At 43.8% G+C, this 26,446-nt stretch overlaps 1 protein-coding gene across 1 annotated transcript in view; it reads right to left on the bottom strand.

The window, feature by feature from the left end:
* Positions 1–201: 201 nt before the first annotated feature.
* fryb (furry homolog b (Drosophila)) overlaps positions 202–26,446 on the bottom strand; it is a 36,972-nt gene continuing 10,727 nt past the window's right edge. Inside the window, exons 15-65 of the mRNA XM_070843181.1 lie at positions 25,757–25,928; positions 25,538–25,670; positions 25,120–25,227; positions 24,770–24,896; positions 24,245–24,358; positions 23,895–24,059; positions 23,487–23,573; positions 23,115–23,374; positions 22,736–22,925; positions 22,240–22,364; positions 21,353–21,410; positions 20,925–21,016; positions 20,550–20,722; positions 20,217–20,377; positions 20,006–20,116; positions 19,653–19,807; positions 19,305–19,404; positions 18,989–19,160; positions 18,227–18,477; positions 17,981–18,127; positions 17,718–17,886; positions 17,485–17,575; positions 17,218–17,291; positions 15,986–16,136; positions 14,963–15,066; positions 13,781–13,872; positions 13,519–13,612; positions 13,188–13,407; positions 12,847–12,968; positions 12,362–12,549; positions 12,132–12,226; positions 11,825–12,023; positions 11,503–11,724; positions 10,950–11,148; positions 10,755–10,852; positions 10,358–10,528; positions 9,941–10,081; positions 9,643–9,828; positions 9,308–9,472; positions 8,888–8,962; positions 8,464–8,634; positions 7,601–7,795; positions 7,316–7,453; positions 7,008–7,222; positions 6,497–6,701; positions 6,198–6,347; positions 5,944–6,042; positions 5,748–5,831; positions 4,997–5,107; positions 3,413–3,648; positions 202–3,036 (exon numbers count right to left, since the gene is read on the bottom strand). Coding sequence (XP_070699282.1) covers positions 2,778–3,036; positions 3,413–3,648; positions 4,997–5,107; positions 5,748–5,831; positions 5,944–6,042; positions 6,198–6,347; positions 6,497–6,701; positions 7,008–7,222; positions 7,316–7,453; positions 7,601–7,795; positions 8,464–8,634; positions 8,888–8,962; positions 9,308–9,472; positions 9,643–9,828; positions 9,941–10,081; positions 10,358–10,528; positions 10,755–10,852; positions 10,950–11,148; positions 11,503–11,724; positions 11,825–12,023; positions 12,132–12,226; positions 12,362–12,549; positions 12,847–12,968; positions 13,188–13,407; positions 13,519–13,612; positions 13,781–13,872; positions 14,963–15,066; positions 15,986–16,136; positions 17,218–17,291; positions 17,485–17,575; positions 17,718–17,886; positions 17,981–18,127; positions 18,227–18,477; positions 18,989–19,160; positions 19,305–19,404; positions 19,653–19,807; positions 20,006–20,116; positions 20,217–20,377; positions 20,550–20,722; positions 20,925–21,016; positions 21,353–21,410; positions 22,240–22,364; positions 22,736–22,925; positions 23,115–23,374; positions 23,487–23,573; positions 23,895–24,059; positions 24,245–24,358; positions 24,770–24,896; positions 25,120–25,227; positions 25,538–25,670; positions 25,757–25,928 — 7,620 coding nt within the window. The 3' untranslated portion in view covers positions 202–2,777. The remainder of the gene's footprint in view (positions 3,037–3,412; positions 3,649–4,996; positions 5,108–5,747; positions 5,832–5,943; positions 6,043–6,197; positions 6,348–6,496; positions 6,702–7,007; positions 7,223–7,315; positions 7,454–7,600; positions 7,796–8,463; positions 8,635–8,887; positions 8,963–9,307; positions 9,473–9,642; positions 9,829–9,940; positions 10,082–10,357; positions 10,529–10,754; positions 10,853–10,949; positions 11,149–11,502; positions 11,725–11,824; positions 12,024–12,131; positions 12,227–12,361; positions 12,550–12,846; positions 12,969–13,187; positions 13,408–13,518; positions 13,613–13,780; positions 13,873–14,962; positions 15,067–15,985; positions 16,137–17,217; positions 17,292–17,484; positions 17,576–17,717; positions 17,887–17,980; positions 18,128–18,226; positions 18,478–18,988; positions 19,161–19,304; positions 19,405–19,652; positions 19,808–20,005; positions 20,117–20,216; positions 20,378–20,549; positions 20,723–20,924; positions 21,017–21,352; positions 21,411–22,239; positions 22,365–22,735; positions 22,926–23,114; positions 23,375–23,486; positions 23,574–23,894; positions 24,060–24,244; positions 24,359–24,769; positions 24,897–25,119; positions 25,228–25,537; positions 25,671–25,756; positions 25,929–26,446) is intronic.

The following is a 26,446-nucleotide window of genomic DNA, read 5'->3' on the forward strand; positions in this document are numbered from 1 at the left end:
TGGTCTTTACCAACAAATGATCTTTAGTACTGTAGTGTCATTGAAAAGCAAGTCTGCTAAACTAAAGACTTGTACATGGGTTACAACAAATGCGTGGTACTAAATTTCAAATGTACAATATGCTAATATTTTTAAAAGCGTAACGTGTGGGGGAGGGGGGGTTAAGTAAAATGCACAAGAAATAATTTTCATGTCTTTTACTTTGACACAGACTTGTACAGAGCATCAACTCAAAACAACTTCACAAAGGCTGTAAAAGTATTTACAAGGTGAAAAAAACAACTAGTCTTAATCTAAAAAGCTTTAAAAATGTGCAACTTCTTGTTTGGCATGCACACATGTTCTCCCACACACAGGAAAAAAAAAACATACCCGCATGAGCTTAAAGCTCCCTTTTGTACCTCATACAAACATATCTTTCAGATAAAATATGATTTTGTTAATAAATATTTCAAACACTCCATACAGTACAGAGAAGATGCATGCATGGCAGTTTGATTTGAGAGAACAAACATCAATATAAAACCTAAGTCGAATGAGTGTTGATCTATAGCTGATATAAATAGGAAAAAGATATTTGTACAGTAAATTACTTCTAGAGGGGAAACGAGGGAGTGTCACAAAAAGGGCTGACGACAGGAGGTGCTCGACTTCAGTAGTAGCACAGGTTTTGTTTTGAACATCAACGATGAGTGCTGAATGTCAGCATTTCCCTTACATGTAAGGTAACTACATACCACACACAAACATATGCTACAATGGTTGTGTGTCCATAACTAGTGACCGTATAGAGACAGAAAGACAAAATATTTGAGTGTATACATGCACCATCCTCTTGGCATGTGAACACATAAGGTCGACGTGTTACAGTGAGAAATATACAGTGTGTACACTCACTAATGATGCTACAGCTAGCCACAGAGGAGTGCACAGAGAATGGCATGATTAGTCTACCAATGTTTACAACAGTAGCCAGCGGATGAGCTGAGTGTGTTCACTGATACAGAATATAAACGGAGCAAGGGCGGCGTGAGGAATCACACTTGAATATTCTGCTTTTTGTTCATCAGTCTTTCAGTCAGTCTGGAGAGGTCAGACTTTTAGGGAGCAATAGGGACACTAGTACAGTAGAAAGCATTCAACTGGGTCATGCATTGCACAAAGTCCTCCAAAGGAGGTCTCAAAACAGTAGACACAACAGGAGAGAAGAGTTAATCCAGCGTTTGGCTTTTCCGTCTCAGTGAAAGTGACCGCCTTTTCAGTAACAAAACACAGTAACATAACCTCCTTTCTGTAACATCTTTTTAAAAACTAATACCAAAATTCCATTTAGTGCAATAGCGAAAACTCTACCCGCCACGTTACGTAGTGTCTCGGGTAGTTTCCTCACTGTCTCTGGTGATACAACCAGCAAACTGCGTGCTTCCTGAAGGAGGCAGCGACAGTCAGTCAAGTTCAATCAGGTCTTGAGTTCCTCTGGGAAGCAAGTTCGAGATCCAAGCTAAGAGCCTTCACAGGTCCTCAGCAGATTAGATGTTTAAGTATGACCATCAAGCAGGACTGGGAGCGCATCATTTTTACAGCATGTAGCCGTGAAGCTAAGCTAGCGCTCGGATAAAATCACATCAGGTCATCTTTATCAGCAGGCAGAAATCTGTGGTATCTAGTGGGTTCAGTGATGAATCACATTACGAGTGGGACATGATTCATTGCTCTTAAAGTGTAAAACCTGCAAGTATGTCTGGGATGTCATTTCCTCCTCTTCAGATACGAATATCTGAGAGTTGCTAAGGGGTAGTCGGTTTCAGGCATTATATTCATTGAAGTCTAAGCTCTTTAGGTCCTCTGGTGTAGTAAGTTTACGTCTCAGGTCTGGACGTCTGACGGTTCAGCATTCAGGAGCCCCCCTACTTTCAATAGGGGCAGGGCGGCATGCCCCACCTTCCCCAGGTAGCGAGATAAGGGCGTAGTGGTGCCACCGAGGGAGCAACAACAACCCCATGCTGCAGCCTCTCCTGAGTCGGTGGGACAGGGAGGGGGAGGTGGGGGAGGGAGGAGGGATGAAGATGGGGCAGGGCCATGCGTTAAGACTGTGTCGTGGCCCGGGTGTGGAACTGGGGGTGTGCTTGAGTGTTTGTACGGTGAGCGGGGGAAATGGGGGAGATGTGAGCCCCGAGGGGGAATGGGTGCTATGTCTGTGTCAGAGTGTGTGAGCAAGGTGGGCTCTGAGGCTACGGTCGGGAGCATGTGAGATGTGAGAGATGATCTCAGGTGTTTGCTGCTGTGTATATGTAACAGTGGTGAACTGTGTGACGAATGCCCTCTGAGAGGATAACGATGGTTAGTGTTTTCATCGAGATAACTCCTCCTGGGCTCTTGTGTGTGTGGCAGTGTAAAATCAGGTCGGTCTGGTGTGTTTGAGCAGCTATGTGATGAGAACAGGTCTGGGGGTTTGGGAAAATCAAGCAAAGAGGTATCAGTGTCCACAGTGGATGAGGATGAGGAGAGCAGAGAAAGGTGTGGGTCGTGGTCTACATGTGGTTCAGGTTCTGGTGATGGGCGGGGCGGTGGGCAGGTATCTGTCTGGAGCTGTGCAGTCGGGGCAGCAGACACACAGGCGGCGGCAGGGGCCAGGTGTGTGGGTGCTGGGCCTCCTCTGCAAGACCAGGCTGAGATGGCAGCGAGGGATGTGGAGACGCTTTTGGAAGGGTCAGTGGTTGCAGTGACGGGGGAGGAAAGGGTGGAGAAGGAGGGGGTGGGGGGCTCCTGAGGTCCTGTCAGAGGCTCGTCCCGGAGGCGCTGGAGTCGGGGAGGTAGGTTGTGACGACCCGGTAACCCTGGGCGCGGCGGATCATGTCGCGGATCTCCCCGTTGAGCTCCAGCAGCTTGGAGCAGATCAGGCTGAGGTCCTGGCGGGAGCCCACGAGGGCAATGGTGCCTGTCTGGCCCAGCGTCTGGTGGCGAAAGTAGACATTGAGCAGTGTCTGGACCTCGCTCTCCGAGCAGCCACCGAACACTCCGCTAGGCCACTGCCTCCTGAAAACGAGATGAAAAAAGTGTGATAGATAATTATGATCGACGTGTATGTGCACATGTTACAGCAGGTTCAGGCAGTCATTGTCTGGATGAGGGCCGCTGCCTTTTGAAGGGTAGAGAAAGAGGTGGTGAAACCATGTTGATGTTTGCTGGGTAAGAATCATACGAGATCACTGATTATGACATGATTGATTAACTTTCTGTTAATCAACAGTGCTGCACCTATATAAAGCAACTGTTTATTCTAACATTTCTGAATTGTGACTAATTGTGATACTGGAAAAAATATTAATATTTAAGGATATTAAATATCAGCACAAGCTACTTTTGTTGATGTCAACTGGTAAGTGGCTCTGTAGACAGATTCGATACTCACCTGCACTCCTGGATGTAGCGCACAGCTTTGGTGAACTCGTGGTTCTTAAGGCACTCCAGTATGGCCTGCACGGCTGCCTCTGAGGTGGGAAAGCTGGGCACAACCATGGCTGCCACCTGGGTGGCGTGGGCGTGCGTGTGGGCCAAGTGTTTGTGTTCCAGGTCACTGGCTACGGCCGCCTCTGCGGCCTGCAGGCTGGTTTTCAGATCAGAGAGCTCTCGAGACATGTTCAGCAGCTACGAGGTGGGAGGGAAACAGATGGTTGTTGAGTGTGTGTGTGTTTGTGAGCTTTTAAACCACCACAGAAGAAATGTTAATGTCATTTGGTTCAATGCTCAAGATTCACTTAAGGAGCTTGTAGTGACATTTTATTTAAAAAAAAACACAAAAGTTCATCTAAAAATGTTCAGTTTTGAATTTTAGGAAATTTTTGAAGAACAAATAAACCCAAACTGTAGCCAGGTGGAAGTGACTTTGGAGGCAGTTGGTCTGGCTGAACCTGTAATTTGTTGCACTGACAGGGGACACCTGTTGGCAAGCTGCTGGTTTTATTCTGGGCTTTGTCTCCTCTGTGAAGGGCTGGCATGCAAAGTATAGGGTGATGTGTGTGACGCTAAAGAGAGTTAATGTAGTTTAGCTGTGTGCGGGTCCATTTCTTCACCTGGTATGCCAATATGAGCAACATGCTGAGTGCAATTACCTGCAGAACTGTGTTATCTCAGTAATTATGGAAATTAAATAAATGGATTTGTTCATAGTAGAGCCCAGAGTCTGGGAGGCGTCTTACTTTGAATTAGCAGTATGTGCTAATGGCCTGCCTTTACGAGGTAGGTGACGTTTACATATGAGTGCATTCATTATGTATCTTGTGCTCTATAAATCGAATGCTGCACGTCTGTCCTTGAGTATACGTGTGCGAGGGCAGTTGAGGAAATGCAGCCAAGGATGTGCTGTATAGCTGGCAGGTTTTGAGCAAGTTGTCTGTTTCTGTTGTGAGTAATAGTTGTATGGGGTTAGTTACACTTTTGTTTTGTTTGCAGCTGCTGTTTTTCTTTTTCGTTTTTTTACCCACTGTGCTACTGTAAGCTGGCACCCTGTCAGCAATATTGAGCACCCTGAACAATGAACAGACTGTGTGCTCTTCCTGCACTAGGCTGTTGTGTTTTTATGCCCCGTTAAACTGATACAGACGTCGTCGGATGGTGTGACTCTTAATATGCTGCTAACTAAGTGCCAACTAATTAGGTTTTTTGTGCTGCACTCAGTAAATATCTCGACCACATTTCTTAATAATCAAATCTTAAGGATCCTTATTGAAAAAATGTTTAAAAACAAATGGGAATAAAAATAAATATCAGCATCGATCCAAAAGTCCAGTATCAGTGAAGCTCTGGTTGCTGTGAATGACCCTGACCATGAAGTGTTTCAAGTTTTACATTTAACATCTGGCTGATAATCATGGATCACACATCTTGTCACACCCAACAGTCAGAGAAACATCCACAGCATTGACATTCACTCTAAGTACGAGCATTCAGCGCTAAGACTGTAAATCCTGTCTTTATGATGTACGGTTTGGCTCACCTCGGGCACAGAACTGATGGCATGAACTTGACCAATGAGCGAACAGTAGGACTGGAAGAGGAGGAGAAGCTGGAAATGCAGCTTGTAGAGCCTCTGACAAAGCTCCAGTTGCTAAAAGACATTAAAGAAGAAACAGGGTCAGATTCATCAGTAGCAGAGAACACACAGACGATTTAACACAGTCACACATTCACAAAAGTACACACCACGTATGTGCACGCAGGCAAAGGAATAAAACACACACAAGAACAGGACTAGCTGATTGTCTTGTGCAAAGTAAATTAAGCAGTTAATTGAAGAGGTATTTAAGACAGTGAAGTGAAGAAACTTGTAAGAGAACTTACTGCAAGAGACTCCATTTGCTAGACAGCGAGAGAGCATGTTAGGGCGTCAGAGTGAGGTGAGAGGAAGACAGAGCGTCAATCAAACACATGCACAGCACAGTACGAACCATGATTATTCACAGTCAAGCTACAAAGAATTAGTCATCGGTGTATAGAACTCTGCAACTTTACATCTTCCTTAGTCCCTGGTGGCTAGAAGAAAAGTCGGGAGGATGAAATAGATAGCACACAGCAAACATGCGCAGAGAGCAAACATTTCAGTGTGACAAAATCACTGAGGAACAAAAAGCCAAAGAGAAACAAGAAAGCAAAGCACAGATGAAAAAGTTGCCTATTTGTTGAGCGTGTTTGCCAATAATAGATATCTGCATGTGGCAGTAAATAACGTGCAAACAAGTTGGCCGTACCTTCTCCTCTGAGTCTCCAGGCTGGCAGGTCACCACACTATCACCGGGGCACCTGGGAAATGTGTCCTTACAGTTCCTCAGCCACTGAAACATAAGGTGGGGGAGAGTGGGGGAAGAAGGTGATTGTTTTGTTAGTTAGTCATACGTTTTTATGACAAAAATCCAATTCATTGATGACAAAAAGAAGTTGAGTTACCGATAAAGCAGCCTCCTCCCTGGAGTTGTAGGTATCCAGATACTCCTGCAGCTCCAGCGCACTGAACTTCATCTTTTCAAGGAGACCATAGGACATGATCTGGAAAGCAACCAGAAGAAAGGAAGAGGTGAAAAATTTGTTGGCATTATTCACAGCAAACCCCATTTCCCCACTGTCTGCAGACTATCATAGGCTGATGCACCCATCATGCTGGAATCAACACCCAGTCAATAATGTCTGCCAGTAATACTCACCGTGTCGGCATCAATGTAGATTGTGGGACAATCTGAGCATGTGGTTAGCATCTGTGAGGACCTGAGGAACTTTGATCCAATGCCCCTCAAGCCCTCTCCAAGGTAAGTGGCAACATCAGTTGTCAGGAGGCAGAATTTACCCTGAATGTTCTGGGAAATAAAGAAAGTTCGAGAAATCATTTTATCATTTATCATTTGCACACACATGAATGTAAATCCTACTGGATATGAGAGCGTGATAGTCACTGACAGAAACATACACAGTATGATAATTTCAACTTATCCTTTCCGTGATTTACCTTAAAGAGAGACGAGAAGACTTGAAAAGTGTGGACGGCACAGGACCCATCTGAGTCGGTCACAAGTTGGTTGACATGACAACGCCACGCCTCCTCAGCATCGTCGCACACCGTGGGCTGGAAGGCTGCCAAGATGGCAGAGAAAAAAGGAGAGGGGGGAGGAGGAAAACCAAGGTCTTCCAAGTCATCCACATCATCACGCAAGCTGTTGCCATGGAAAAGGGGAAGAAATGGGGGGACAAAGAAATTTTTTTTGATAACTTCCCACCCAAATAGGTTTTATATCAAAAGTGCCTCGCTACCTCATGGGATTACATGAACTGGATAATGCGATTGCTTCTGTGCCATTTAGATCGGGTTCAGGTAGTAATCGAAAAAAAAGATTAGTGTTTTTTAAAGCTTGCCTAATCTACAGGTTACAGAGGGAAGAGAATGTAACGCAATTCATGCCAAGGATAAATAGGTATTAGCTAATGGCAATTATTCCTTTCCTCCTGTGTGTCACATTCACCTGGGCAGACAGTTGGGGTCTAGAAAGTCCAGCGGTGGTTGGCAGTAGTCTGGGTTGAGCCTGTGGTCCAAATTGGGCAGCTGATCCTGAGGGTGCCCCGGCAACTCGAGGGTGAAGCTCTCTCCGCAGTCTGAGCCGTGAGGGAGCTCGTTGGCGCTCAGTGACAGCTCGTCATCCTGGGCCTGAGTGTCCTCATCCTCGCCGCACATCCTCCCCTGAGGAGACAAAGATATTGCATTTTCCTGGGGATAACGAATGTATCTGTGCAAATACATAAGTATGTATGCATCAAGTATATCATTCCTCACATGTAGGCCACTGTGATCATCGTGGAGCACTCCCTGGCCCGGTGTGGTGGCACTGAAGGATTGTGGGTCGGCAGATGTGTCGTAAGAAGTAGACAGAGAATCAGTGTGATTGGTTTCCTCTGATGGAGATGGGTTGGTCTGGAACAGGAAGGCAAATCAGTAAAATCTATAATTTTCACTGACTTATTCCGTCGAAGTGGGTCATTATAATAACAATAACAAATACGATTTTCAAGCTTCAGTGGATGTTAATGTCGTATTGATCCAACAGTTGCGGCTACGCACAAGCTGAGAGTGAGAGAGGCTCTGGCTAGTTGAGGACTCCTCTTCCTCTGAGGATTCGTCTGAGTCGTGAGGGTCCTCGTGACCCAGACTGGGGGTGCTGCCTGAGTGTTGGCTCTCCTCCAACAAGTCGCCCAGCTCTGTGCTGTCCAGAGATCGCCGACGCACGCCCCAATTAAAGTTGTCGACGATCTCACCCTACATAAAACACAAACACATACACGTTGGAAGACAAGGGCAGAGGCAATGATAGCAGTGAATTTCACTGCTGTGAGAGCAACATTTTCACGTTAACCTTCCAGATAATTAATAGCTGCTGTCTAATAATGTCTGATGACAAGCACAAGATGCAAAATGAAGTTATTCATGGCATGGAAATACACTGGAAAGACTGTTTGCATTCAATATGATCATCTTTAACCCATACAGACTTTAAATTATCATTTGTCTCCATTATGACAAAAAGCAGTATTGTCAGAAATGTAGTTCTGCAACCAAGCCGTGAGAGCAAAATGAAGCACAATCATCCTTTGTTTATTCAGGGGGAAACAGAGGAGCCAGCAACACCACAGCGCTGATACAAGCTAATGTAAGTGCTCAGTGTGAGAGACCTTACCTGGAGCTCCTAGGCAGCGAGGGGAAGAGAGAGAGACACAGAGTTAGACAGAGAGACGAACAAGGAGGAGGGACAGAGAAATACATTTCAAATATATTGATGTTAAAGGAAGACGGGCAGATAAAATGAAACAAGGGAAGTAAAAGGGAAGGAAAGGCACAGATACTATCTACACTTTTAATGAAGTGACATAAGATTTGCACTCAAGAGTGACCACGCCGGTAAAATACACGCCAAATGTGAATCTCACCTCTCCGTCCTCCAGCTCCACGTCCAGGAAGTCAAAATCTCGGAAAACCCTGAACTGCTGCTCGCTGGCGGTGTCGTCAAGCGTGTCTTCTCTGGTTCCGCCCTCCTCTGATGACACACCACTCTCCCGCACCTCCATCATGTCCAAGTCGCCACACGATGAGAAGATCACCTGACGACAAAGAACAAAAAAAAAAAGTGTTCACTCAAAATCAGCGTACTTATAAACAACAGTTATTATACTCCATTAATATCTGGGAAGACTGGAAGACCTTGCTGGTGATGATAATTTTAAAAGTTTGAATTTTAAAAAGGAATGCAGAGAAAACAAATGTGACTTCTTCCATTTTGTAGCTATTTGTTAACTGTAAACAAGCACACAGTACAAGTAGAGAGTGTTGTAATCAAGATCGGGGGCAACTTACGGATGGGTTCTTGGTGAGTCCAACTTCTTGTCCACAAAGTGACAAAACGTTTACCAGCTTCTCTCTGGTTCTTTTCTGTATGTTGGACAGAAAGAAATAAGGGCATTAATCAAACGGGGAATGGACTTAAACTCTATTATACTCAGGATCGGCCATTTCCTCCTTCTTGGCTTGTTCATTTTTAACTTCCTTAGATGTTTAACTAACCAGTGGATCAGTTGAGACCTGTGCTTTCATGAATTTAGCATTTACATATATACAAAGTCTAGCATAGCTTTTGCTTGTGTTGTTAAATCTGAGGCAGGCGCCTGCAGATGTCAAAACGAGAAAGAAGTGTGTCGCGCTACGTAAAACTGTGGCAGATCTAAATTTGATTTTGATTTGAAGTGGTGATATCGTGATGTTGGGGTCTAACTCTACCTGAGAAGACTGTGGTCGCCTCCAGCTAACAGGCACCAGGATGGTGTTGGAGTTGGATCCAGAGGAGGTGGAGGAGGTACTGCGGGTCACAGCCATGGCTCTGGCCTTCCCCTCTCTACCCCCTGAACCCTGGAGCTCGTCGAACCGGCGCCCAATCACTGGAGTCTATAAAGAAAACAGAGAGGCGGGCCTTTGTGAAAATGTTTGCGTGGTTTGATTATCATAAACATTTATGACACCTGGTATTATTTTCTCTTAAACTTTTGAAAAATGCTGAAAAGTGTAAGAAGGTGGTGGGAACTTTTAGTGTCAATTTAATTTTGTTGCTTCCTCACCTCAGATATGTCAAAGGTAAAGTCCAGTGTTTTTCCAGGCAGAGCCTTAGCTGAACCGTCCCACACCCTGCTGACCTCTAGGTTGGAGAGGTCACCCTGCGTGTGGCCGTACACCGGATGAACTAGGCTGGCAGAGCGTGACACCACCAGTTTCAGGATGTTTAAGGCATCCTTCCAGTGTACTGTCTATGGAATCACAAACAGTGTAAATTAGGCAGCAGTGCATACTTCATCCATCACACAAAGTTGTAGGGGGATGCTCTTCAGCTAACACAAACAGAAAGTACTGTAGGACAACCTGGACAAACTTCTCAATGGTCTTCATGACATCAGCGTTGAACTGTTTGACTTGTATAGCAGTCAGGTCCATGTGGCTGAGCAGGCAGTAGATGATCTGGAGGAGAGACTGCTGCATACTGGGAAGGCCCTTATCTAGCAGCTAAAAGAGGGAGAGAGACATTCACTGAAAAATTGATCTTGCTTAGGGGCAATGTTAATGGTTGTGTAGTCAGTAATAGACTAGACTGTAGGCGATCGGATTGTCTTCTAGCAACTGGCACATTACTGAAAAGTGCGATCTTTCATCAAAAATATCAGCATGAGCATCTGTACGTGACTGGAGAAACAGAGCACTTATTAGCTGTCAATCACCAAAACTATGCACTAATCTTGCTGCGAGAAACTGTGAGAAAGTTAGCCATGTGCGACCACTTACCTCAGCCATGTAGGTGACCATGTTGAGTGTGATGTCTGAGAAAGCCTCATGGAGGTAGCGGCAGACCACACTGACCCAGGAGAAGGGGTCCCGCGTGTAGGAGCGTGTCTTATAGAGAGTCATCACATGGGCCAAATGGGACAGCTTTGTGTGCTTCTCCCCCAAACACACCTGGGGGGGCCAAAGGAGAGGACTTATTAAACTGCAATGTATTCATGAGCAACTTTTCATTTCTCCTTCATGCATTTAAACTTTGTAACACTATCTTTTCTAGGCATGTTTATTTCTTATGACTTTTTTTTTAGACAAACCTGCTGTAGCGGCTAATAAAGCCTAACCTAACCTAGAGAAAACTGAAGTAAACCAGAGCAGGCTTAAGTGAAGAACTGTGCAGTACCTGTGCAATCCTCTCAGCGCTCTCCTTACAAAACTGAGTTGGGTGGCCAAAGTGCTGCACCAGGTGAGGCAGCAGGCACAGCACATTCAAAGGGAAACCTGCCCAGAGAGAAGAGGCTGGACTTCAACACCACCAAAATCTATGAACTTTTTCAGTGACTGAGCTAATACAATGATGCAGGACGAGAAGACCTACCTATAGACTGTGAGCTGTCCACAACAGGCACGCGGGAGACCGGCGTGAGCTGGCAGAAGAGCTGTAATGTGAGGTCAGAAGTGGCCTGGGAGGTAAAACCCTTCAGCAAAAGCTGCTGTATCCCAGAGAACCCGCTCCACCTCAGCTGAGCCTGCAGCTTCTCTAGGCGTTCCCGGTTCTCTGCTCTGTCTAAGGGCACCTGGGAAAAAATAGGTTGTTTTTAATGTAACTGAAACGTGAGGTTGGTTGTATTATTTAATGTCTTCCTGATTCTGATTAACTGAGCCTTTTTTATAGCCAGTTGCTTGTACCTCTGTACAGAGCTGACAGTTGGGCATCTCTTACATTTAAGCTTTAATTTTAAGATAAACTGTACAATTCTAACCCTACTATGAGGAGTGGGAGGCTGTTAGGATGGCTCAGCTGATGCCTCAGTTAATTTGACTTGACTTCAGAAAATGCTTGCACTCTTCTGCTGCTAGTTTTACCTCTGTCCTAACCTTTGTTTCTACAATCACATGACTCTAAGATCAGTAAGTTTCACTTCATCTACCTTTGACAGCAACTTGTGAACGAGGCGAAGTGACATCTGATACTCAAACTCAAAGTCTGACTCCATGAGCGACACTGCCACCCAGAAGACTGTGGCTAGTATTGTTGACGGATGGGAAACGTGGGCAGGATCAGACAGAACACTGGGATCAATACGATTAGTTGATGATGTGCAGGACCCAGGGGTTCTTCCTGTCCTGGATAGGCCGTGACTGTTGCAGGCCTGTGGATTGAAAATTAAACACAACATTGAATTAGAGAGATCTGCTGTATTAAACAAGTTTGCTCCAGCATTACACTAAACAAGAATCTTGCTTTCTTGCCTGTATGCGATCCAGAGTCGCACTGCGAGGGGGATCACTCGAGTGGTGGCCACACTCGCCAAACTTCTTGGGGACCGAGTACGAGCGCTGGTGGCGTTGTGATGACAGACCGCCAAATCCTGGGCCAGGGAAGTTCAACTGACCTGTGCTCTTTCTGTTCATCAATTTGTCACTTGTCACAAAGTCTGGAGAGGACGTCCTGCGAGTCAAACACAGTAAAAGTGAATATACTTGAATATGGTTACATATGTTGTCTTTATGTTTTAGCGACATAGAGGCTGGCTACATTCAAAATGTTCCCTCATACCTGGTTAGAGCTGCCATCAGATCGCTGTTTTTCAGACATTCTGCTAGATTCACCACCACTGACTCCAGCGTCAACAGCACCTCCATCACATAGCCCTGAAACACATGATATTTCGAATTTGACAAGCACACACATCAGCACTTCAGAGAAAACAGGCTGTTGAGTGCTGTAATAGTTCTCTCATACGCTGCCTCTGACCCGACAGTCTTGACGTTCTTGCTCTCTCTCACCTGCACTTCGTCTCCGTGTTCTCCCACCACCTCAACGAGACGTGAGACCAGGTCAGAAACTGCATGGTTGTTTATTGGCTGTTTGAGGGCTCTGAAGATCTGGAAAGAGCGCCCGGCATAGTGGCGTGAGGAGCTGCACAGAGCCGTCTGTAAAGCCACATCGCTCAGTTGATGCTCTAGGTGGAAGTCTACATGAACAGATGAGTAGAGAGACACATACATTACAGTGTTTTTACTTCCAACAAATAACATAATTGTTGAGAAGACTGGAAGTCTCTGCGTGCCCCTGCCAATGTGTTGGATTTTGTATTAAGTCTAGTGGATCACCTAATGGTAGAACACAGAAGAGGCTTTTAAGCAAGTCATTTGAAAATGAAATATGGATTTTCAGAAATGCTACACGTGAATCATGAGGAAGGAAGTGAGCCCTGATGTTTCTGTTGTTCAGTGAAAGACATCTGGCATTAATATGAGCAGTTTCTCACCTGACTTGGACTCCTTAAAGACAGAGACGACGTGGCGCAGGAAGTTGGTAAGCTGCTCCGTGCTCTTGGAGTTGGGGTTCTTTGGCGTGATGTCCTCATGCACCCACAGCGGCCCAAACGCTCTGAGCAACAACAACACAGTACTCCAGGCACTGTATACCCACCACCAGTAGCACCACATACATGTTACAAAAGCACTTAAATATGTGCATAGTGCATGCAGTATGCACTACAGTGAGATTTTCATACACTCCACAAACACACCTGCTCAAACATTCGGAAGCCAGAATGCAGCAATGGCGCTTCTGGAGTCGCATAAAAATGACTGGAAGTGTGCGTACCTGGTGGAGAGGAACTCGATGAGTTTGTTTGTCTTCTCGTCCGTTTCATTTGGTGCATCTTCAAGGTCTTCCAGGTCGTCAGGTGTTACAAGGGGCAAATTTCCAACACTGCCTGCAGTGCTGCCACCACCCAGACTGGCAGAGGAAGAGTTGGACGTGGAGCTGAGGCCAGAGTCCGCCACTGGAGACGTCTGCCACTCTCGCAGGAAGTCAGGTGCATCTAGGGGAACGAGATGATAGAGAATACAGAATTAAATGTACTGATAATATAGTGCCCTGCTGTTTTATCATATCACAATGCTCTGTGCTGTTTCAGCAAATGTTGACTTACGTGACTGCTGGTACTCTGTATGGTAGCTGGACTTAATGGTAAGGGTCTTGTTGTCACTGATCTCTCTCGTCAGCATCAAAACTGAGGCAATCACCTGGAAACAGAAGTTTCTGTTGAAGTGGCTACTGAAATTTGGCTGACGATGGATGTATCAATTAATTTCTGACTGAATAACTTTCACTACTATATGTCATTATATGTATGTAATGTGTTAATCCAGGCTAAAATTGAATAATAACAAGCATTATGAGCCCACTCAGACCTGGAAGTTGTTGTTGCAGGAGAGGGCGATGAGGAGGTGGAGAAGGAGACGTTTGCTGTGTTCATAGACCTCTGGTCTGTAGTGGTCCAGACCTGGCCAACAAAGAACAAATCCAGTAAGACAACAACAGGATTTAGATTCTGCTCACAAAGTACAACACAGACAGACAGGTACAGAGAAATAAAAATTCTTATTATCTCATACTGATGCAGACATTTATCTCCATATCTGTCTTGCTGCAAATTAAAATTGGAATTTTTAAAGAAATGTAAGGATAAAGTATATTAAGAGAAGTGAAATACTTCCAGATACTGTTGCTGTGCCAAGAAATGTTGGTGTTTTTTAAATGCCCACTTGTAGTAGGGCTTATTGTGCTTCATTGGTTGCTATGACAACTCTCAACCAGGGAGATTGTATTGCCTGTTTCTTATGTACAGTATGTACATTACTATAAATAGACATTTCTCCCAATACACTGCCAATAAATCATGGAACAATACAATGTGGATTCTTAGACGACCTTGTGCCCACAGTGACACAGATTGAAAGATAATGAATGGCCTGAACTTAGGGGTTAGTATGCAGACTATGCAGAGTACATAATAATACATTTCTGCACAGCTGACTGTTTAGGTGTGTCCACATTAGGTATTACAGTCTTGGTGAGAAACACAGGCCCTGGGGAATGTGTCTGTTTTAAAATGCATGTCTGTGTGGGATGGAGATAAACCCTCACACTGTCACGCTATGAACTCATTGGACGTCACAGAAAGTACCTGCACACCTAAAGGATAGTTTTGTGTGTATGAGTTAGTGTGTTAACACCCTGTTTGGCAGGACAGTGACTGATTCTGATTTAATCTTTTTCCACCTCATGTTCCCTCACTGGGAGATAAGAGATAAGAGTAGATGAGACGGGCTGGAGAACGTCTCTGAGTTCATACAGTTGGCCAGCAGTCAGCAGTTTTTCATATTGTGCATTTTCCAAAATACCTCTGGTCACAAAATTGACATGGCTGGTTGTGTATCCTATGCATGATACTTAGGCTGTGTGTTTTCTATTTCCTTTGTTTATATTCCAATCTGTTCTTTCCAAGATTAATCAGCTAAAGGCTAGACCAGTGCCAAGCAAATGGCAGCCCAAGGCTGAGTTATGTGTATGTGTGTGTTGTGCACGTTTACCCAAGAACAGAGCATGTAGTAGCAGAGGCAGGTGTAAAGCCCAGTCTTCTCTTACACTGTGGTCCACCACCATTTCAGTCATAAAGATCACTGCAATGTTACACCTGAGGACCAACACAGGCACAAATCTGATGAGCACACAAAATATCAACAATACTTGTTGTGCACTGAGTAATGTGACCGCTTTGTGACGTCAATTAGCCCACATGCAGTGTCCTGGAGCAAGTGTCTAGAAAACTCAGCTCTGACAAAACATTTGCTCTGTTATTCAGTATAAAGGGATAACAAGAAAATAACTCTATAAAATCTTTGAAAATTACCCTCATTACAATTTCCACAGTAGCATTTTTGGGCTGCTTATTTTTAAAAACTAAACATATTCAATTTATCACCATAGAGGAAGAAAGTAAACAATCACTTTTGAGCAGTCTGAACTAGTGATTTGTTGATTTTTCCAAAATAGATATACAACAAAAGCTCAAGTCAACCACATTTGAAAAACAAAACCTGCATTCTTTATTGGTTACTCCTCTTAGATCAACTTCAGTCTTATGATGCTTGCTACTACAGAAGATCTGTATCAGCAAGTTAAGAAATGCGTTTGAGAAAACTGAGACACAGATTGTAAAAATGATTTCCAGGGACTTGTTTTAGGTGCATCTGTCACCCACGCACATCATCATTAAGTATCATCCTTAAAACGGGTGTATGTGTTAGAGCTGCACCGATTAATCGATTAGTTGTCAGCTGTTAAATCAACTATTTTGATTATCGATTAATCGGCTTGAGAAATAAAAACAAAGTCAGGAATTCTATGATTCCAGCCTCGCCAATGTGCATATTTTCTTGTTTCTTTACTCTTCTACGTCAGAAAGCTGAATATCTTTTGCTTGCGGACAAAACAAGACATTGGAGGACGTCATTATGGGCTTTGGGAAACAGTGATTATTTTATGTGGAAGAAGAAGACAAATTCTCTACATAGCAGTGACAGAGCACAGAGTCCACATGTGCTCGAGCATACCTATGTAGTGGCCCTCTAGGTGTGATGGTTTCTGGAAGGTAATCAACCAGAGGAGCCCAGCAGCCTCCGTTAACAGGCATAGGTAACGGCTGAGGATGGTTGGTCTCTAGAACACTCAGTAACCAACCAGCGTATGGCGGGAGTGGGTCAGCTACAGAAACAGACAAATACCAAGATTTAGTTAATTAGAACATACTTGAAACATAAAAAACACTGGCCATAGACTGTCGAGTACAAAAATGCTCTCTCATGTGAATATCAAAGCAGTGACGAGAGCTAATGTGACAGGTCATTTACAAACTATTCAAAACACTTGGAATTCCAACCATGCTGGGTCACAGTCCGAGTAATTCAACAATGTGGTTCTTCAGCATGTCTGCAGCTGCTGAGGCTGCAATTTACTACACAACTATGATATACTCATACAACATTGTGTGAGTCTACACATGCTTTACAGCTATGCTTTGATATGTACACATATAGAATTGACATATAATGTGTTAATTAGTAAGCAGTCTAGCTGTTTTCCCCTGTATGCAATGTTGCTATGCTGCTATGTTAGCCGGCTGGTTGCAGTAGCATAATATTTAGGAAAGCGTACAGAAGGGGCGAGATATTTTTTCCTTATGTGCTTGACATCATAAAACAATATAAAACTGTCATGTTTTTTCAGATGCAGGCTTGGTGAAAATGTCCCCTTGGACACTTTCAGGGACTCTGCTTAGTCACATGAGGACTAGAGCAGCAGACTCACGCCTGGAAGTCTCCCAACACAGATGCCTGCTAAACATAGACTGAGTCCCAACAGTGTGATTGAGGTTAAATCTGTATCTGTGTCATAGGGGACAGTGGCGGGCCTTTGGCTCCAGTCCAAAGAATAATGTTTGATAAACAACTACAACATAGCCAACAAGAATTAAAATGCGGTGAATGAGACGCAGTCCACACCAGTATGGCTGTGTTTATTTAGGTATTGATTCCTGGTGTACCGTCCATTCACCGTAGAAACAATCTACTATCATTCTGTACATTCATGTCAGTACAAAGGGGATTGGTGGCAATTAGCATAAAAGTCTTAGCTTTAAGTGGTGGCTGACAGGAAGAATCCATGTCCTAGAGCTTTTCTAAAATAACTGACAGCTGTGAGTCTCCGAGGGCTGCGTGTGGGAGTACACATTGTACAAGTTCAGCAACTCTGCGCATCCATTCTCTTGAGAACCAAGACAACTCACTCTTTTCATCCTCGTAGGAGCCTCCTGAGCTGTTGCTGTAGCGAGATTCCAGTCTGTTGTGAGCCCTGGCCCTTCTGTGACACATACATGACATTCAAAGTGAAATGTAGAGTTTCCAGATTTGCAAAGTGTGCAGTCTTATTCCACAACTGAGTTTGAAAGTCTTACATAATGTCAGTTTTTCTACTTTCATAAGCCTCTTGACCTTTGAATGAAGCATATATTCACTGTGACATACATAGTACATAAAAAGGTATTAATACTGACCGCTCTTCACTCTCTCTGACCAGCTTGTTCTCATCTGTGTCTGGCATGTTCTCCTGACCAGCCACCACAGTGTTACTGCTGGAGGTGGTGCCTACACAGAAGACATTTCAGATATAATCCTCAGTCATACAGTCCAGTCAAGCATTTGCCACATAAAATCCCAATGCTGAGTCATTGTTGACATGAAGATATCATTTGACATCAACGAATATGACAGGAACTTCCCCCCTCACCTGTCTGTGAGGTGGAGGCTTTGTTGCTGGCAGCGAAGCGATAGAAGGGAGGGTTGTCACAGTGCAAGACCACAGGGTTGACTGGGTCAGTCTGCTGCAGCTCAAACAGGAGCTCCTCCATAGTCTGGATGGTGTTGTTGCGACACAGGTAGATCACCACCTTCTTGATCTAAAACAGATACAAATATATGACTATGACTTCATATGTGACTTCATGTATGACTTGAGTGTGTGGTGCGTTGGAGAGTACAGACTACACTTACATAAGGCAACAGCGTGGTATCACTGCTGACCCCGCACAAGCTGATAAGGAACTGCAGGGTGATCCGTAAGTTGTTGCTCCACCTCTCATTGGACACCAGAGCGTTCCAGGCGTTCTCGATCTCTGGGCCAGGAACCTCGTCTCCATACTGATAATGTAAAGAAAAAAAATCTTAGTTAAAATCTAGTTTAAAGTTGAAAGAGTTAATTCGAAAAGGACGAGCGATTTCACAAACAAGGCGTCCTACCTTAGCAGTCATGAACATAAGGTTGTTGAGCACCAGCGAGGTCGCCTGCAGGGAGCCCCAGCCGTTACCTCTCAGAGAGGGCGTCATACCCTGCGCCTGACTGTGAGGCTCTTCCTCTGGTGTGCAGGGGCTTGAGGCAGGGGGTAGGAGCCCTGTGTCCACTAGCTCGATGTTACTCAGCCAGGGTAGCAGGTAGGATAGCATAATCTGCCTGCCGTTGGGGTGGGTGGTTGGGAAACGCTGGCTCACCTCTACACAAGGAAAAAAAAACATGTCTGGTGAATTTATTTTGCCTTGAGGAAGCTGAGCATTTGTTAAAGCTGGTCAATGACAGCAGAAAGACATTAGGGAGCAATATAGGGAGAAAAATGGCCTCTTGGGAGTTCAAAGAGATTGTTCTAAAGATCACCCTGCTTGCTTCAGTATTTAATGTGTACACTAGATGCAAGTGTTCACCACTCTGACTGTATGTCACAATAAAACAGCATTTTGGGAATACCTCTGCTTCCTTAATCTGATGTGCAGTGTTTGTTGTTGAAACACAACAGCGTAGGGAGACATAACAAGGTGGGGAGTGGAGTTTTTATATACGCCTGCATTTAGGATGTACTGTTGTAAACAAAATGAATAAAATACACCTCTAGTCTTGGCCCTGTATCCTGGACTTTGTGATGCAGTACTTCAGTATCTCCAGAGGTCCACAGAAGTGTTGACTTGTCAGTGCGTAACCTGTGCACACATTTGCAATTCAAAAAAATGTACCTGAAAAAAGAGGCAGAGTGAGCTCTGGGTACATGCTGGCCAGCTGGATGGAGAGCTGAGACAGGTTGACGCTGTACAGGGGAGGCAGGGGGCCGTGTGTTCCATACAAAATATTACCAGGCTTCTGCTCCACCATCCGCTTAGAGTACGCACACAGCTTTGACTCCAACACCTGTAGATGCATTTTTAACAGTCAATATGCATTGTCATTGTAGCTTTGGCTTTATGTTTGTGCTCTTTTTCCAACCTCCTTGCGTGCAATTAATGAATACCTAACACTGGAACTATGTTCTCCTTTTCTGTGTACTGTATGTACCTGCATCAGCTGCATGGAGATCTCATATATTTCCCTGCTGGTGTCTGAGGCCTTGAACAACACCAGATTGAGCAAGGTCACAAGGTCACATGGGTAATTCCTGGGAAAGTAGAGATGGTCATTAGGTGGAAAAAAAAGAAATGTATAATTATAGTATGATCTCATTGGTTAAGCTGTAGCCAAGCATCTAATGCCCGTTGTTAAATATATCTTTACTGGAAGTTTTTGCTATTCTTATAATCAAGACAGGAGTAACTGGCTTTTGTTTATGCTCTTCATAGGAAAGTTTTATTTTTCCTTAACTCGGAGATCAGAAGCTATAAAGTGGTTTCCCACACGACTCCCTACCTGTTACCGCAGACAGTGGCGATGGCCTTGAAGCAGCCAGATGCCAGCTGGTAAGATCCAGTGAAGCAGCGGTCCACGGCCCAGTTAAACAGATTAATTTGGTCTGGGTTGAGTTCTAAGAGCAGGATGACCACTTCACACCCCAGACGGTGTACCTAGGGCAAAGACATGCTATCATGTAAACAGACTGAAAATAGCACTAAAGGTGTAACAAAATTAAGGAAAACTTTTGTAATTTGTACAGTAACTTTTTGAAATAAGGTAAAGTGCTGAAACTAGTGAACAGAGTATTTTCAGGAAAAAAAAAACATATAGAAAGTTAAAGGCAACAGCTGATCCAAGAGATGATCTACCCGTAGGTCATGGCAGGCCAAGATGTTGTCAAGCCATTTGTAGAGATAGCCGTCAGTTGACAGACCCACATTGTCAAACACTGGACCGCAACACAGAACTGCTGACATGGCCTAAGTGACAAAATTAGAGATGAGTTAATCCTATGGGTTCTATAGAAAACAATAAAAGGGGGAAAAAATGAGAGAATAACTCCCCCTGGGTATTGATTACCTTGAGAGCACAGTACTGGTAGCGAGTGATCTGATGGTTGCGGTCACTGTAACGGTCGAGGGGGGTGAACATGACACTGAAGGGTCCAGCCCATTGGCTGAAGAGGATGAAGAGATGGTGTCTCAGAGACTGTTGAGGGAAGAGAAAGCGCCTGTGGTGGACTGCGCCAATGTGAGCGTGAGGGTGAGAGACAAAGAGAGTCAAAATAAGAGATGAACTTACTGTAAATCAACATTTGCAGGACACTGTTAAAGCCAAAGGCTGCTACATCTCCTACAACAGAAAGGCCAATGTATTACGATACATAATATCATAAGCACTAAAATGATTTACCAGGGACACACTGGATGAGATTAGCCACCATCCCGCTGAAATGGGCTCTGATGTCTTTAAGGACGTCCAACTCCTTCTCGTTCTCAGCCTCCAGGAGCATCCGGGTTAGATCCACATACTCAAGGAACAAGGCACCCAGTGCCAGGGAGTCACGCTCCAGTGCTCCATTGGTGCTGCAGATGAGGAGAAGGAAATCTAAGTTAAATGTGCACTAGAAGGGTCTAGTACAGTACAGAAGGAAGCAATATTAAGATGCATATGTATACTGACAGAGTAAAAAACAAAATTACACCCAAGTTGCTTGGACACAGGTGCATAAGGAAAGACCAAAACAAAAACAACTCGAGGACCCTTAGTAGATTAAATGTGTGCTACCTGTCACTGATGACGCCTGCATTAGCCAACAGTTCAAAGATCCTCAGCAGCTGCAGCCTGAGAAGATCCCTCCTCTCTCTGCGCTTCTTGTTCTGAAAGCACAAACAGGTTTCCAGTTTACTACTAAATTGTTGTTAGGGTTAGGGTTAGGGTTCAAGTCCTCAAAAACAAAACAATGTCAATTCTGCAGTTGAAATAAAAAAGTGTGTTAATATTTGTATATTGTTTTGTTTATACTGGAATAAAAAATGACTTAACTTTAGCAATGCAAATAATAAATTGACCAATGAAAAACATCCTTTTAGCTCTTTGTTTATTTGCATCTGTCTGAGATCAATTAGGTTAATCCAACCCTGTATCAGTGCTTGTCAGTGCGTTTCTCTGTCAATCTTCGTCTGTGTGTGTTTGTGTGTGTGTGTGTGTGTTACCTCAGGCCTCCGTTCCAGCGCCTCTTTCATTAGTGGATGGAGTTCTTCGACTAGCTCCCTATAAACACACAGGATCAGAGAGGGCAAAAATAAATCGAATGCTCCATCGCTAAATGAGGCTGATTAAATCTTCCTTCCTTGTGGATGGAGGACGCTCTGATTTAAGAGAACACGATGGTTTGTAACAGATATCCATCTTGTTATATTCTAATGTCACATGCCCTAAAACCACTAATCCTCAAATACAATAATGTTAGACAAATTTGTCTGGGGAGACCTTAATCTCTGTATTAACAAAGAGCTCCCTTTTGGAAAACATTTCAGGTTAAAAATAGATTATCTCTTTAAAATTAAATACCTCCCTTTAACAATGCAACCTCTGTCCTCTGAAAAGATGTGATACGTCTCTGTCCCTCTAAGATTTCTCTTCAACATAAGTGACGCAGGTTGTCTTTCTTCTCTGAATGTCTTGGAGGCATGCAGATCATCTCAGTTATGAAGTGAATGTAAAGCCAAATGTGAATAACTATTAGAGGAAGGGAGTGTAAAAAGACTGATGAATCATGTCTTTCTTATGTAAGAGATAAGGACCAAATTTAGCACATCAGCCATTTTCTGTTTTAACCTACATCTAGCCAGTGTCGTTCCTTTCTTTCAGATGCTGAGTGTTTATGCACCAAAGCAAAAGAACAACAAGCCTGGGTCACACAACAATAGCAAACAAAAGATTTGTGATTCATGTACAGTCATCTGAGCATTAAATCAGAAATTTGCTTCTGTAATGAACAAATTATTTGCCGTCTCAGTATTATTTTGCATTTAGAACAAGTGAAGTGAGCTGCGTGTGTATTGTCGGTGTGCATTTCAACGTGTTACTGATCCAGTACCTGAACACCAAAGCGTTTGTGCATCCAAACCCCAGCACCAGAGACTCCGTGATCTCCAAACTCTCAGCTCTCATCAGCGGGACAAGCTGCTTTAAAAGCCAGGCTACTGAGGGAGTGCCTATCACCTGAGAGAAAAAAACATAAATAAACAAACATGGATCAGGCAACATAATCAACCTAAAATGAATCTAAATGTACAAAAATATACACTTTGTTTTCACTATCAATATTAATAGGTCCATGTTTTTTTTCATGTAAAAAATATAAGATTTAAATTTTTCTTCTTGAATGGGATTAATGAAAATGGTGCCATTATGACTAAAAAACGCTCTCTATCTGAAGGCTATCCTTCACAATTAAAATTGCATTCATCTGTGCATCGGGCCAGAGCAACAACGTGCTCAATATTTTGCCTTAGAGAATAATCCCAAATATTTCCAGACTTTCTAGATTTCTCAAGAACTCCGGTATGGTTTTTTTCAGCATAAACACACACCTTGTTGTCGTAGGTGACACTGCCGTCGGGTGTGGTGGCAGTGATCTCTGGTGTGGAAGCTCTGAGGTGACCGGGGGACATGATGCTCGGCTTAGCCACACCTAGACACAGGATCAGGTAGTTACGCCACAGCGAGATGTAGTTGTCACTGGAGCCTGCCGTGCTGGTCTTCTTAGCATTCACTGGACTGCTGCAGAAGGGCAAAAAGGCGAATAGGAGGGTAGTCAGACATTTTATTTTAACCTTTCATAAACAAGGATTATTTGTATGATTAATGTATGGATACAAACATTTTGTAGGGTGCTACTTGGTTTTAGTTGATATTTTGGTTATTAAAGTTAAACATCGAAAAAGTACAATATAATTAATGTTTTTGTACTTGGGGTCAACCAGTGGCAGTAGCAGCTGTAGCCTTGTGAAGGCGTAGGGCCAGGCGTATCCCAGGGCGATGGGGCAGTGTTTGGGCAAGTGCTCCTGCCGCAAGAAGATGTGCAAACAGAGCACCCACGGGTCCTTCAAACACTGCGCGAAGATCCAGACATGGCTGGGGCTCTTGACGTCATAGGAACTGCTCACCAGTCGAGCCGTCCACTCCACCAGCCACTGGAGGTCAACGTGGTGGTTGAGAGGTAAGGTGGACTGGGGGAGGGGAAGGGAGGAGTTTAACAATGATGCACAGCAGCAAAAGATGTACATTTGGAAGATGGTGACATAAATGTTTTATCTGGCGTACTGTTACAAATACACTTACCGAGTCAGAGACAGCCACATGAACGAAGCTGTCCATTACTGCTGGGCTCAGCTGGTCCATGACCTCTATCATGGGTTTGTCATCGTCCTGGAGGGGAAGACATTTATAGAATCAGCTATTTTTATAGCAGCGTCATACAATGTGAGAGAATTCACAGGCTGCATATGCTGCATATATAATCACAGCTATGGTAAGACGGCTCTCCTTCCAACTTTTTTATGTTTTTATGTCCTTTCTCCCTCTTCAGTAGAAATTAGCTAGCCAGCTGATACATGTTTGTAACATTTGTCTGTGCAATGCTTATTAATCAATTTTGTCATTAACATACATGTATATAAGTGAGAGAAGCTGGCAATCTGTTCTCCACTATGTATATTTGGTGAAGAAGTGACTTCTTGTGTATTGTACCTCAGCATGTCCCAGGGCTGTGAAGAGGCAGCGAATTTCTCTCAACACACCGACTGCCAGCTTCCTCGTGCTGATCTGACACGAGCAGAGGAGCAGCAGAGCCAGGCCTTCAACCGCATGGAGCACTGAGCAATGAGGACTTCGCTCTGGCAATCTGGGGCTGGACTGATGGAGAGGGAACACAAAGAAGGAGGAAAATGTAGCAAAGAATGACAAATATTACTGTAGGACACCTTGTTTGACCAGTAAATAAACCTGTAGTTATGATTTTGTGTTATGTTTTTTTGAAAGATATCGTTTTAAACAAATGTCAGTTTATGTGAGAGGGAGAAAAGTTTTTTTGTACAAACCTCAATTCCACCTCGTGTCTTCCCCTGGAGCTGCAGAGCTAACCTCCACTGTGTGAGCAGCTGGAGAAGGAGCTTAACAGATGCATCCTGCAGACCCTGATGGGTGTCTTGGACCTGGAAGAGTTTGGAGAGGGACATTTACAGAAGGCAAATGTCAGTATGTTAACGTATGTTGAAAGGATAATGCCTTTTGAATCACTCTTTTTGTTTTTCTCCTGTGCCTCTTAATGGGTCTTTTACAAAGGTAAGTTGCTCTATTTTGGAAATATAACTAAAATTGAATGTAATTCTGAATGTATGTTTTCATGACATTTCAAAATGTGATTAAATATGCATCACATTAAATACGTATTTAAGATTCTGATAACAACAGATTAAAACAAGTCCATCTTCTCAATCTGTATAACTATGTTCATCTGGTATCCAGTATATATCAATTACGTGCACAATAAACCAAGCCTAAACACATACGTAAAGGACATGCAATCAGTGATAGCAGCAGGCTTCTGTCATTTTCAGTTATACCTCACGCAAAAGGAAATGTGTGTAACCAAACAGGACGTCTTCCCTCCAGTCGGAGAAATCGAGCAAAAGGCTCTGCAGGGAGTTCTGTGAAATAAGACGAAGCTCATCGTCCATGTGCACCGTAAGTCTGCGGGATAGATAACAACATACAAATAAAGCTGCTGAATTAATTGATCAAACTGCACGACCTCACTGACAGAACCACCAACACAAATTATTTCAAAATGATGTAAAATTATTGGGTAGAACTCATCAGGATGGACCTGAAATAAACGTGTTTTATATATATATAATCAGCATGTAATAACAGGTAGGCCAGTCACACATCAGCTTGTCTGTCTCAAACTCACCGTGACAGCAGATCAATGAGCTCCGGTTTGGACATGGCATCAGGAAGGATACGAGGAATGGCAGCCACACATGTCCGGAACAGATCAATTTTAGGCTTCCTTTCACCACTGTCAAAGATGGAGAAGAGGTGTTAAGCATGCTAACACTTTCTAAAAGCATTAGTATCTTTCTTAACTAAAAATACACAAATAGGGAATGTTTGCAAAAGTTAACAATGCCTTGCCTTGAGCAAAAAGCTTGGTCACTAAACAGCATAATTCCAAATAATCTACAAGTGAGTAAAAGGGGCATCAAATGTCGCAAATAATCCTATTTGTGTGTGTCATTTACAAATTGAGCTCCAATTATAATATCAAGCAGAATAAACCTCAGCACTAAAAGGCTGCAAAAACTGTTTAGTACTTTGTAGTTACATACGTGATCATGTCCTCTGGTTCTTTGTTGAGCATCTGGACACTGGTGAGCATCATACAACGACCCACCTCCTTATCCAAGTGTCTCAGGATGTTGTCCAGAGCCTTTCGCACCTGGGAGTAGTACAAGGACATGCCTGTGGAGAACACAGAGAGGTGATACATGGAGTTAGAGACTCCATTCAAGTAACAGTGGCTTGCATACCCACAGGCAAACACAGACCTATTAGTTTGGCTTCCTCTTCAGTCAGTGTCTTGCTGAGATACGTTTTCTTCTTCTTCAGAGAGTTTCCAGAGGGCAGAGTGGCTCCTGTGTTGGGCATAGGAGGCTCTCCGTCCTTCTGCTGCAGTGCATCTGCTATCACCAGGAACGCCCGCAGACCTATGTTCATACGCTGGAACACAGATAAAGCACAGGGCCCTTACTAGAAGGTAGAGAGTCTCAAGATTTGCAGTGGCAAGCGGGGATTGAGAAAATGCACACCACCAGGCAGACAACCAAAATTCACAACTGAATCTTTATCACTGTACATCATATGTATTTGGAATGAATACTATAAGGGTTTTTAAATTTCACACAATTTGATTTCACAAAGTTCCCCAGCTCTGCCTGGAGCCACAGGCTTGACATAGCTTTTTATAACACCGCAGTGGTACTCCCCTGGACCTGTAAACACATTTTTATGTAAGGTTGGTGGACTGACCTGACTTCCCTGAAACTGCAGTGATTTTAATGCTCTGTTCATGTGACCAGAATCGTGTGACGACAGTGTATATGATCAACCCCAGATGCACCTCTTAAAAGGCTCTCATTCATTCTAGTGGTGCACTTCATTTCAAAGCTCCAGCAGAGAACATAGTGTCTACTGACCGAAGACAGCAAATAAATATTGGAATGTTCAACCTTGTAACA

Source organism: Pempheris klunzingeri, chromosome 14, assembly GCF_042242105.1.
Source record: "Pempheris klunzingeri isolate RE-2024b chromosome 14, fPemKlu1.hap1, whole genome shotgun sequence".
Classification (NCBI taxonomy): Eukaryota; Metazoa; Chordata; class Actinopteri; order Acropomatiformes; family Pempheridae; genus Pempheris; species Pempheris klunzingeri.